Below are 12,815 nucleotides of genomic sequence, written 5' to 3' on the forward strand. Positions count from 1 at the left end.
TCTTCCACAGCATGTCTTTATCCTGTCTTCCTTCTCTCACCCCAACCAATCACAGCAGATGGCCCCGCCCCTCCCTGAGCCTGGTTCTGCTGGAGGTTTCTTCCTGTTAAAAGGGAGTTTTTCCTTCCCACTGTCACCAAAGTGCTTGCTCACAGGGGGTCATATGATTGTTGGGTTTTCCTCTGTATCTATGAAGCGCCTTGAGGCGACTTTTGTTGTGATTTGGCGCTATATAAATAAAATTGAATTGAATTGAATTTTGCCACACATGCTGCATTTCTATGTACACTACATTGGTGCAGTAGGTTCGAGTTTGTCTGCCTTCACATGCACAGTGGGGTCAGCAGATGCAGATGCTGACCCCACTGTGGCAGGGTGTGGTTTGTGGCTCAGCTGCAGGGGAAGGGTGGAGCAGTGGGTTCAGGGGGCGGTGCCAGGGGAGGCTGGCTGCCACAGCTGTCATCCATCACACCAACCGTGTCGTCCTCATTTCAGTAGCTGCCTTAGGAGAGAGCTGTGTGGTGTGTGAGCAGGAGAGTGCAGCTGGAAACGTGCGTACATGAGAACGCCAAAGAGCCATGTGAACAACACTGTAAAGCACTTTTTACTTTTGTTTGTCCGTCCTTATCAGTCACTTCTTCCTCACTAAACTGCAGTTCTATTAGGTGCATGAGCGCACAGGAAGGGCAGGGGAGGGGCCGGTTGCATTAAGAGATTCGATTGGTCAATCCAGTGTCAGTTATGCAAATGAATGAACAGGCTGCTGTCAGTGCTGCTAGGGCCGTAGCCTGTATATTTATGGAGACACTAACCCATCAGCCTACATGTGCATCAGCTGTGCCAGATTAGCAGCCCAGCACCAGGGTGAGGGAATACCTGAATCTTACAGTTGACAAACAGCTCCTCTACAGTCTTTCTGTCTCTCTCATGGAGGCCTGCATGATGCATGCCGATCCCAAAGGCCAGTGTCAGCTTCAGGTTGGAATCTCGAACGGTGCCAATGATGTCCTCTATCTGCAAACAAACCAGAGCACAAACAGTGATTAGTACGAAAAACAAATCTCACCGAGGAGTAACGAGCTCTCTAGTCCCAGGGCTTCATTACGATAAACTTTGCTTCTAATGTGGTCTGTCGTGTTCATTTATTCAAAATTGTGCTGTTACACTGGGCGCGTCGTGTGGACGTTTGCCATCCTCATGTACATGTATAACATATTTAAACTGGACATCAACCCAATCCTGACTCACAAATCTCATATTGACTGATATGGAAAAAACTAGGTTGGTGGTTTGATCCTAGACTCCTCCAGTCTGCTTGCCAAATATCTTTTGACCCCATGGTGCTCTCTGATGCATCCATCAGAGTCTGAATGTGTGTGATATACACACATATATATACATATATATATATATATATATATATATATATATGTATATGTAGATACATATATATATATATATATGTATATGTAGATACATATATATATATATATATATATATATATATATATATATATATATATATGTAGATATATATATCTACACACATACACACACACACACACATATATATATATGTAGATATATATATCTACACACATATATATATATATATATATATATATATGTGTGTGTGTGTAGATATATATATATATATATCTACACACACACACACATATATATATATATATATATATATATATATGTGTGTGTGTGTGTAGATATATATATATATATATCTACACACACACACATATATATATATATATATATATATATATATATATATATATATATATATATGTGTGTGTGTGTGTGTGTAGATATATATATATATATATCTACACACACATATCTATATCTATATCTATATAGATATAGATATGTAGATATATATATGTAGATATATATGAGATAATATGTCATTATTCTGAGAAGTGTCTGTGTAGCAGTAAAATGAAACGATGCACATAAGAACCAATTCCAACCCAGCTTTGGGAGAAAGAAAGATGACGTTGAATAAAAACAGTGATTCAAATTACATTTTAAATTTCAAATACACTAACTGAAGTGAAACAGTGGGTATGAGATAATAACGCTCAGGCTGTAGAAATCAAATGGAAGAGAAACATCAGGCCCTGAGAGCAGCAGCAGAGGGAAGAAAGAGCTGTCAGGTCAGAGATGGGATTTGTCGTGGCGGTGACCCCCGGCGAGCGTTAAGCAGCCATCACTAGAAGCCTGTCAGTCAAACAGCAGGAAGCTGAGCTGTTACACAGGCTGGTGCAGGGAAGCAGCAGGCAGCGGCATATATCAGTGGAACACACACACACTGAGGCAGGAGGGCTATACACACAGAAATCTGCCTATGGTATAAGACACTGCATATTTACTGAGTCTGCAGGGCCCAGGAAAGCAGATCTATGACTTTGAGATCTATAATTTAGGTTAGATTAGAAATGTTAATCCAGATAAATAAACAGGTAACAGAAGGGTGAGGACGGGCACAGTGCTCAGCTCATTACATGTTCTCAGTGTCCACGAAGGGAGGCCTAACTTAAATAGATTCACTGTGAACATCATTAATAAAGAATCCAAATCTATGAATTAATCATGTATTTGGCATCAGAAGGGAGGGTGAACGCTGCCCCAGCAGTGAAACACGGCTGTGGGAGTATCCTGCTGTGGGATCAGTGTCTCTAGAAGTGACAATGATGTTGTGATGGAAGGACAGAAGGACACATAACATTTAGAAAGAAAGCTCAGCAGCAGTCAGCAGTAGAACTGGGTGGTTTTCCACAATCACCCAAAACATGTCGTGTTCCCGGTGAAGAGCAACCTCCAGAAATCCAGTGAATATTCAGAGCCCTGACCTGAATCCCTCCCATCAAACGTGGAGGAGTTTTAGATTTGCCACGGAAGAGCAGGCTGGGAATGATCAGGAGACGTGTAACGACAACCAATCACTGCTGCTTGTTTGTTCCACAACTAACTCGTACAATCGAGGGGCCAATAATGTTGATCCTGGAAGTTTTTATTTTTTTCATAATTTTGATTCTGTGTAAAAGATTATATATGGATCCAAGATGCCGCCCCGGGAAGAGGCCCCGGGACAGACCCGGGACACGCTGGAGAGATTATATCTCTCAGCTGGAGGAGGTGGGAGAGGGAGGCCTGGGCTTCTCTGATTGGGCTGCTGCCCCCACGACCCAGCCCCACAGAAGTGTGTGTCTGTGTGTGTGTGTGTGTGTGTGTGTGTCTGTGTGTGTGTGTGTGTGTCTATGTGTGTGTGTCTATGTGTATGTGTCTGTGTGTGTGTGTGTCTATGTGTATGTGTATGTGTCTGTGTGTGTCTATGTGTGTGTGTCTGTGTGTGTGTGTCTATGTGTGTGTGTCTATGTGTATGTGTCTGTGTGTCTATGTGTATGTGTCTGTGTGTGTGTCTGTGTGTGTCTATGTGTGTGTGTCTATGTGTGTGTGTCTATGTGTATGTGTCTGTGTGTGTGTCTGTGTGTGTCTATGTGTGTGTGTCTATGTGTATGTGTCTGTGTGTCTATGTGTATGTGTCTGTGTGTGTGTCTGTGTGTGTGTGTGTGTGTGTGTGTGTGTCTCTATGTGTGTGTGTGTGTGTGTGTCTATGTGTGTGTGTCTATGTGTATGTGTCTGTGTGTGTGTCTGTGTCTGTGTCTGTGTGTGTCTATGTGTGTGTGTCTGTGTGTGTGTGTCTATGTGTGTGTGTCTATGTGTATGTGTGTGTGTGTGTGTGTCTATGTGTGTGTGTCTGTGTGTATGTGTGTCTGTGTATGTGTGTCTGTGTGTGTGTGTGTCTATGTGAGTGTGTGTCCGTGTGTGTGTGTAATATATATACACTACTTATTCTTGTTTTGATTTTGTTGCACTAATGTAAGGTGACCTTGAGGGTCTTTAAAATGTTTGAATATTATTATTACATATGAGCGCAGCGTGCATGAAAGAGCAGTACTGCTGTGTGTCAGCAAACCTCTCTCTCATCCTGGTGCAGCCACTGTTTGGGGTTGTCCTCTGTAGCCAGGTAGGCGATGAGGTCCAGGGCGGTCAGGCGAGTTTGCCTTCGTGACGACACAAAAATGAGCACAGGCTTGGCTGGAGAGTGAGCGCGTATCGCTGTGGGGAGTCCAAAACAGTAGAGTTAGTTTCAATATTGCACATGGTCAAGGAGTATTACCAAACAGTGCTGCATGAAAAGCCAGCAACATCTCACGTGCACATGTGCTAACGTGCAAAAACAGTGTACAAAGCTGCACCTTGGAAGGTGGGCTTGTTCATGCTGGCCATGCGGGGGCAGTAGTGCTGTCCTGGAAAACCGTGGATGTGAACTTCAAGCGGGACCGGGCGCACAGACGGACGGAAGTTAAACAAACCCACCTGTTAGACCAAAGACGAGAAGAAGAGAGATTTAATGTGCGCAGCTGGCAACAGGAGGCCCGTCTGTCTGCAATGTGAACACTCTGTCACTGTCATGGAGGCACAGAGCTGCTCTCTGTGTTTACTGAGTGATAAGGCGCTATGGCCAAAGTGAACTTACTGTGTGATAGGACGTTGAAAGTGTGTGTGGCATTTTTTGCTGTGTTATTATATTGAGGGCTGCAGCATGTGTGCAGATGTCTTAAAAGCCTGGATAATGGATTAGCAGCTCAGTCCCAACAGCAGCCAAGCAGCCAGATTTATGGACAACACAAAGACAGCACGTCTCCTCTACAGCTCTGAAGGCAGAGCAAAGGAAAGCTACAGTGTTTGACTCTGATGGTGCAAAGTGTAACTCACATCTACACACACTACAAAGACTGGCTGATATAAAGGTTTATTAAACTGCTGCAAGCTCCTTATAGTCTCTAATGTTCATGACACACCACAAAATCAAAGTACTGGATGGACTACACACAAACATGGAGGCTGCTGATGAAGCTCATCATTGAGCAGCAGCTGCAGGGCACGAGCAGTGCTTCAGGTACAGCTTCAGGTACAGCTTCAACACCAAACTCAGCACGTTGAGGACTTTGTCCTTTGTTTGAACTGGGACAGTTTCCACCACTAGCAGAGTAACTGTTACCCTGAGTTACTATTACCATGAGTAACTATTACCCTGGGTGGAGCCAATGCCACATGTGTGTGTCTTTGTCTGCCTGTGTGACATAAACAGTCATTAAAAGACAAAACATGAGTGGGAAAAATAAGAAAACTAAACACTTCATTATGATGTGAAAACAAGAAGAATCTGAATTCTAATCTATGATAGATGATCAAATATTAACTAGTGAACACAGATTTAGTCCTACGACCCTGGACACAGTTGGCTCAGGACGAGAGCACAACGAGCCTTGTATGCATGTTAAGAGCTGAGAATGTGACATCCATCAGTGTTACAGTAAAATGTTTCCTCTCCATCACTCTGACGCTCAATGTTGTTATTATGTATCATATATGTCACACTGATACAATGATACAGACATGAAAACACAGAATGGATATTTATGGTTTCTGCCTGAACAACAAAGAGCAAGCAGACAGCCATCCAAAGCTATACGTGAACTGACACGCACACACACACACACACGTGCGCTAACATGCGCGCACACACACGCACGCACACACACCCGCGCTAACACGCGCACACACACACACACGTGCGCTAACATGCGCACGCACACACACCCGCGCTAACACGCGCACACACACACACACACACACACACAGACGCTGTTTTACGTTACAAAATATTTGACTGGCTGTAGCTGGTAAGCCTGTATATAAAGGATGGCAGTGTATGATGTAGGGGTGGGCGGTATAAACGGTATATGGTAGAAACAATATAAATTTGGCCACCAGTAGAGATTTTGACTATACCGCTCTACTGCGATAGCGCATGTTGATGATGTCATCAAGCTGAACCTGTTTTGGTCGAAAGCATGGCAGCGGCTGCAAACAACATCATCTGCAAATTATGGCGGGCGACAGTCATAGGAAAGAGATGAAGCACTTTTGGAATATGAGGAAAGCCAAAAACTGCGCTTCCTCCACCTCCGTAACATTGATTCATTAATGTTGAATTCTCTGGCAGCTGCTCTGTTCCCATGTTGTTGCAGTATATTAACCCTTGTCCTACATCACGGTTTCCTTCCACATATAGCTTCCCAAAAATTGCATAAAAACCCCTTGCAACAACAAAAACATTCCAGAAACACGCTTTGCCGATCCGATCAGCTGTTCATAACACTTCCTACGTTGGAATAGATGTCAGCGCGAACTATCGCGTGTCCGCCATTGCCTGACCGAAACCGGAAGTGATGTCATTTTCTCGGAAAATGTAGGTTTTTTTTTACCTTCAGGGCCTTATAAGCCTACACTGGTGTTTTTAAAAGTTATGTTTGACTTTATGCTTTTCTGAATAGTTTCTGTGATGCTTAGAACTCAAACTGCACTGCTGGAAACAGTTTATTTTGATGCACATGCTGTTTTTATGCAAATTTGCATTATAATATTTATTTTCGTTTTCCTGCAGTATATAAAAATTGGTGTATCTCAAAAATAAAACTATGAAGACAAATTTCCCCCGGTTGGAAACTATTTTGTGCAACTTTTTTGTATTTACAGTTTTGAGGGATAAGCCTCTTAAATTTCTCTAATTAGAAATATATGTAAAAAACAAAACAAAAACGACTTTCAATTTTTTGTAGGTTATTGCACTTTTTTGCAATTTATGTAGTTACTATGGGCTTAATGCATACATATTATTAAAATTTGGGCTGTAACGGTTGTATTGATGTATAACAACTTGAAATGCTCCCACAAATGGCACTACAGCATGTAAGAATATAAAGATAAGCTCTGGTGGACTTGGTGCTATGGTAGGTCTTAAAGGGTTAATGACTAACCTGGTATTGTGGATGGATTATCTCAGTTGTTCTGCTGACTGAAGTTTGGTCCGTTTACAGCATCCTGCCATGTGATTGCATTTGTCTCTAACCATCAGGAACCCTCACGTTAACTTTTATCGAGTGGAAAAAAGTTAGCGTTCATCCTCCAGCTTCACTGTGTTTATGTTAGGCTAACGTAGCTGTTTTGCTAGGGATCAAGTAGCACATCATTATATAGCAGCTAGCCCAACTTCAGTAACCCTACAAACATCACTGCTGTTTAGTTTTCTGTCTTCATTTATGTTGGAAGTGATAGCAGAGCTGTACGTTTTAATGTTTTCAGAAATCTCTCAGTCAGAACATGCTACATCATGTTTAGGTGGAAACTAGCGAGCTAACTTCCTGCTAACTTCTAACTCCATTAAACATCATAAATTCTGTTTTCATGGATGCCTGGATGTTAAACTTAATTGCAAAGGTGGAAAGTAACGAATTACATTTACTTGCGTTACTGTAATTGAGTAGTTTTTTTGTGTATTTGTACTTTTTAAAGTCATTTTCCAAGTCGGTAATTTTACTTTTACTTAAGTATATTTTTTAAAAAGTATTGTACTTTGCTACATTTTCAATCACACCCGTTACTGAGTAAATTAAAAGAGTAAATTAAAAGAACAAAAAAAAAAAACAAAACAACATTGCGCTTCGGAAATACTGCAGGGAATGATGGGTAGTAGAACAAATTGGCGTTGGGTCACGATAAAAATGGAGTCTGACATCGGTGGTACGGATCCAGCGAAAAAAGAAACCCCGTCGAATTCTGCTGACTCTGAACTCGAAGAAACCGATGTGAACCCCTGGCCGTATTTAAGGAACCATTTCGGCTTCAAGTGCAAGAAATTCAACAGGTTTATTATGCAGTGTAAGCTGTGTTTGCCCAGAGAGACCGAGTTAGCAGCTTTTAGAAATTCCACATCAAACCTGCGCAAGCATGTAGAGCTAAGTTAAATGAAACTTGTACAGTTATTTTAGCAAAAAAGCTGTGTTCAAGTTAATCCCATTAAGTTAAGACATAAGCTGTTACTGGGCACGTTGTTGTCCACGCAACTTAAAATATTTTTACTTGATTGGTAAATTGCCAAAAGAAAGTGTGTTCACTTTTCCTGTTTGTTAATAATAATAATTTATTTTTTTAAAAATAGTTAAATTAGACAGAAGACGGAAGCGGCTACTTTCTTACTTAAGCCACATATGTTCACACTGCAGGCAAAAGAATAACATGTGCTTTGTGCAGAGGTGTTTTTTTCTGTTCTCAAACTGATCTCCCTGTTGGAGCTCAGTCTGGGGGGGGTTATTTTTTTCTCCTTATCTTTCCTCATGTTGTGCGTTTTCCATCGTTATACCTCTCTGACCTGTCTTCCCCATGTGATGTTTGTGTAATGTATGTATGGTTGGAGGGTAAGTCAGCGCTGGCAAAGGTTGGCAACCTTAACCCAATTTCCTTCGGGGTCAACCTTCAGGATCAATAAAGTTTTATTGAATTGAATTGAATTGCTCCTCAAAATTAACAGAGCAGGGCCAAGTTTAAAAAATGAAAACACATTTTTATAGCAGCTGCTGTACAGCTCAATTCAGTACTTGTTCTCTTATTTGACAGTTTAGAAAACATTCTCATGTAAAAGAATTATATGGTTTTGACAGTTTGGTTGGTTTGGTGACCATTATCCGTTTTGATGTATAGACTTGCAGTTTAACTGCCACTGCACAGTTTTTCTTTTAATTAAAAAACAACTACTTTGAGATTTATCCCATTGTCTTTTTTGCACTACTCAGAAGAGGCTGTCCTCCTGCTGACAGAAAAGTAACTATGTAACTTTTACTCTGAGTACATTTTAAATGAGCTACTTTTTACTTTTACTTGAGTAAATTTTTAGACAGCTAATTTTAATTGTACTTGAGTAAAATTTCAGCAAAGTAATAGTACTTTTACTTGAGTAAAATATTTTAGTACTCTTTCCACCTCTGCTTAATTGTTACACCTGGTAAAGCAGCAACACTGATCACTTTATTAAAGATGAAAGAAATTAGACAGTTTGTAACTCTCAGTGATGCTGCAGTGTTCGTTTGGCTTTGGGACCTGAAGCAGACGGAGTTTAGGACCCAGATCACTCCGCGAGGCTCCTGACTACGGCAGCCTTAATGCTCCAACAATCCATCAGGCGGTGCGGCTTCATAGCTTAGGAAAGTCGTACTAAAACATTTTTGACAGCTATTTGAGCGCTGTGTAGCACATAAAATCGGTTCGAGGTCAGTAAGCACAACCAGAATTCATACATAAGGAGCACTGTAAATTTTTGAGAAAATTAAAGGATTTTAAGTGCGCCTTATAGTGTGTAAAATATGTTATACAGAAGAAAAGAATATATCGCGATACATATCTTTACCGCACATGCTTCAGATTATACTGTGATATGGATGTTAGTCCATATCGCCCAGCCCTAGTGTGATGTAATGCAGGTGCCGACCTGTCCGATGCCCAACCAGTCAGCCAGGTCTCGAGCGTTGGCCAGAGCCGTGGACAGCCCAACTACTCGAACACTCTTGGAAGTGTGAGACGAGATGAAGTTGGTCCTGGACACAATGACCTCGAGGACCGGACCTCTGTCCTCACCTGGAAACAGACACAGTGCTAACGCTAACACAGCTAACAGAGAGTCCTGTTTCAGGGCCTTCACATGTTTATATTTAGGACATCATGGGTTACATGGAGCAAAAGCTTTTTTGAGCCGTGGTGAAGAACATACAGGGAGGACCTGCTCCACACCAACGGGCCCAGGTGTGCTGTAGACTCTTACCCAGCAGGTGGATCTCATCGATAATGAGAATAGCTACTTTCTGGACGTAGCTTCGATTCTGCCAACTCCTGCTGACTCCATCCCACTTTTCGGGCGTGGTGACGATCAGGTCAGCTTTTGCTATGGCTCTCATGTCTGGAGTCACGTCCCCGGTTAGCTCCACCACGCTTCACAAGCACAAGAAGAAACTGTTTGTTGGTGTCATATAAACAGCATTTACAGTGTGTCTGCAGGAGTAACTCGATTATGTTTAAGACCTAATTGATACCAGTTTAAAAACCATGTCATCATTAGCTAGTTTCATGTGTTTAAGGCCTCTTCACATGCAGAGTTTCTCTGTTCTTACTTTTTTCCAAGTTTCTCTTCAATCCTGACCTTCCAGTCCTCAATGCGCTCCCTCACCAGGGCCTTCAAAGGGGCAATATACACGACCTGAACACAGAACACAGGCAAACAATAACTCGATCAAGCTTGGCTAGTTTCCCTACACTGACTGCTCTGCTGCAGCATCTCAGCTGCCTTTGCTGTGTGTTTAAACCACCTGTGCTAACTGCTGCTGGGATCCAGGTGTCACAGGGTAAGGAAGGGTGTGGATCCTGTTGACTACATGAGTGAAACGACCACAGTAAGGCGATCCACAGAGAGCTTTTACACTCATCATTAGGGTTTCTTTCTCCAGAGCTGAAATACATTTTTATCAAATGGCCAAAAATAACAGTAACATGCAGACCGTTGATAGACTCATTGCCTTTTATAAAGAATAATTCTGTGTATGTGTGCTGTGCATCCATTCATTCACAGTCAGTGACAACAGCAGGTTGTCTGCAAAGCAAACAGTTAACCAGACTAAGTGGACGTGGCATCATTCACACCATCAAAGCCCCAGAGCTGATGTTGAAGTAACAGTGGATTCCTTATCAGCATCACTACCAGTGCAGCTCGGTGCGTTGCTGAGGAACCTCCAGGAGCCACAGCTGACTCTGTTAGCGTTGACCTGTGGGTACACTAACCACCATCGAACTAAAGAGCAAAATTCTTCATGACGACTTCCTCTAAATTTACACAATACAAGTCAAAGTTATGGACGTAACGAGAGTCGTGTAGAACAAACCTACAGACACCAAAACTATGTTCATATTCCTCAGAGTAGCTACCAGATTACTGGTAATGGCTTTTCCCACTTTTAGCCCTGTTATTCCTCTTAATGAGGTCATCGCCTGAAACTAAAATCAGAGGAAACTCTTGAATGAATCTAGTTTTAAACACACGATGTGATCATTACGGTACAGCTAGCATGTGACCGCGTGTTGTTGCAATAAAATGGACTAGCCCGCTGTGCCACTGTTTACCAGTTAGCCCACTATAGTGAGGCTAACACTTCCAGCTGTGCAGACTGTGACCATCACACAGTTGCTTATAATGGAGCAGATGTTCACTTCAATTCAGTTTTGACTCCCAAACAAGTGCAAGAATTATGAAAACAAAACCACAGAGCTCAAAGTTCTGCAACGGTGTGCTTGTTTTTACCTTCCAGCACATCCTTTTCCTTTAATTTATCTATTCCTAAAATCCCCAATGTCCAAGCCCACAGTTCATATGTACTTATGTAGTCATCTGAATTTACATCATGTCTCAATGAAAGGCAGTGTGGGCCTGTAAAGCGTTGATGGAACGATGCTACGATGACTGTAAAAGCAAAGAGCTGATGCTGTACACGGCACTGCGGAGGGTTCTCTGTTCCTTACACATCAGTGGATTCCTTGAACATGCCTACACAGGGACTCGGTGACGCTACCTTGGAGGACGGATACTTGTTGAAGACCCGGAACATGGCCATCTCTGCTGCGATGGTTTTTCCAGAGCCCGTCGGCGCTCCCAGCAACACGTTGGTGTCGGTGTGGTACAGTGTGTGGAAGATTTGGGTCTGGATGGGGTTGAAGTGAGTGAACTTGTAAAGGCTCTCGTACTCTCGGTTACCCAGAGCAGTCACTGGCAACGGCTGGAGGTCTAGTAGCTCTGAGAGTGAAGAAGTCATGCAAAGGATCATGGGACAAGGGTCACAAGACAGCTGAGAGTTTAAAGGTGGCTACATGATACAATAGTTATTAGAAACAACAGAAAGTACCAATGTGAGACTTTTATATCCAAACCGTGATGCTGATCAGAGTGTGTAACGTGACCTGGCCCCAGTGTGCAGCAGGCTTGTCCCCAGCAGCTAATGTTGTGCAGTTTACTTTTTCAAACCTTATCGGGATGATCAGTGCGCTCTGGTTCCAGTGAGAAACAGAGCACTCAGAGCTTTTATGTCCAAAGCTCCAGCTGTGGGAAAGACACATGTGGCTGAAGTGGACACACGGCTCTGCAGCTCTGCTTATTATGGCCTTGACTGGTTTGTCTAATAATGAGAAGGTCAGCTGACCAGTCAGTGTCCTTATTTGGACAAACTACACTTATAGCCTTCTAGGCTGTATCTGACATAACCAGTGTGGCTCAAGAAGTAGAGTCCAGTAATCTGAAGGTCAGCGCTTCGACCCTAACAACACCAAAGTGCTCCAGACAGATCCGTGGGTGTAAATGCAAAAATCAATCAATAAATATGTGAACAAAATCAGTGAATACAGCTTCTACTAAAAGGGCTGTAAGGACTGGTCCACCTTCTTCACAGAGCTCAGAGTAACATCATGAAGGACCTGTGGGGGGCACTGTGTGTCTGAGTGTGTACCAGTGTGTGGGGGGTGTCGCTCTGGTAAGATCAGGTCCTGGAAGTTGATAATGCAGACAGCTTCAGCACCGAGCCATCGGTCAGAGACGGCCCTGATGTAGTACTGTGAGGGCAACGGCTCAAAGATGGGAATGGTGAACACGATGTGCTGAGGCTCTCCTGACACCACCTGAGGAGAACAGACGCCGTCATTCTCTGTTCTTTGTGTTCATCTCAGCTAAGCTCCAAGACTCATACAGCAAACCTGTTTCTTCTGCAGGAGGAAGTACTCAGAGTGGTAGATGTGATCATTCATGGCATCTTCCACCCACAACCACCAGGGCTCACCCACTGATCCATGGACCTGAACCA

General features: G+C 42.8%; 1 protein-coding gene across 7 annotated transcripts in view; it reads right to left on the reverse strand.

Annotated features, from left to right (window-relative positions):
• Positions 1 to 12,815, reverse strand: part of ascc3 (activating signal cointegrator 1 complex subunit 3) — a 148,037-nt gene that overhangs the window by 19,837 nt on the left and 115,385 nt on the right. For all 7 annotated transcript variants that reach the window (XM_084944957.1, XM_084944959.1, XM_084944960.1 and 4 more), the window contains 9 exons: positions 12,709 to 12,807; positions 12,465 to 12,633; positions 11,538 to 11,758; positions 10,089 to 10,174; positions 9,743 to 9,909; positions 9,413 to 9,558; positions 4,281 to 4,401; positions 3,998 to 4,140; positions 877 to 1,014 (listed from right to left, as the gene is read on the reverse strand). In XM_084944957.1, coding sequence (XP_084801083.1) covers positions 877 to 1,014; positions 3,998 to 4,140; positions 4,281 to 4,401; positions 9,413 to 9,558; positions 9,743 to 9,909; positions 10,089 to 10,174; positions 11,538 to 11,758; positions 12,465 to 12,633; positions 12,709 to 12,807 — 1,290 coding nt within the window. The remainder of the gene's footprint in view (positions 1 to 876; positions 1,015 to 3,997; positions 4,141 to 4,280; positions 4,402 to 9,412; positions 9,559 to 9,742; positions 9,910 to 10,088; positions 10,175 to 11,537; positions 11,759 to 12,464; positions 12,634 to 12,708; positions 12,808 to 12,815) is intronic.

This window comes from Perissodus microlepis, chromosome 11, assembly GCF_051167445.1.
Source record: "Perissodus microlepis isolate ML-2025 ecotype Zambia chromosome 11, ASM5116744v1, whole genome shotgun sequence".
Taxonomy (NCBI): domain Eukaryota; kingdom Metazoa; phylum Chordata; class Actinopteri; order Cichliformes; family Cichlidae; genus Perissodus; species Perissodus microlepis.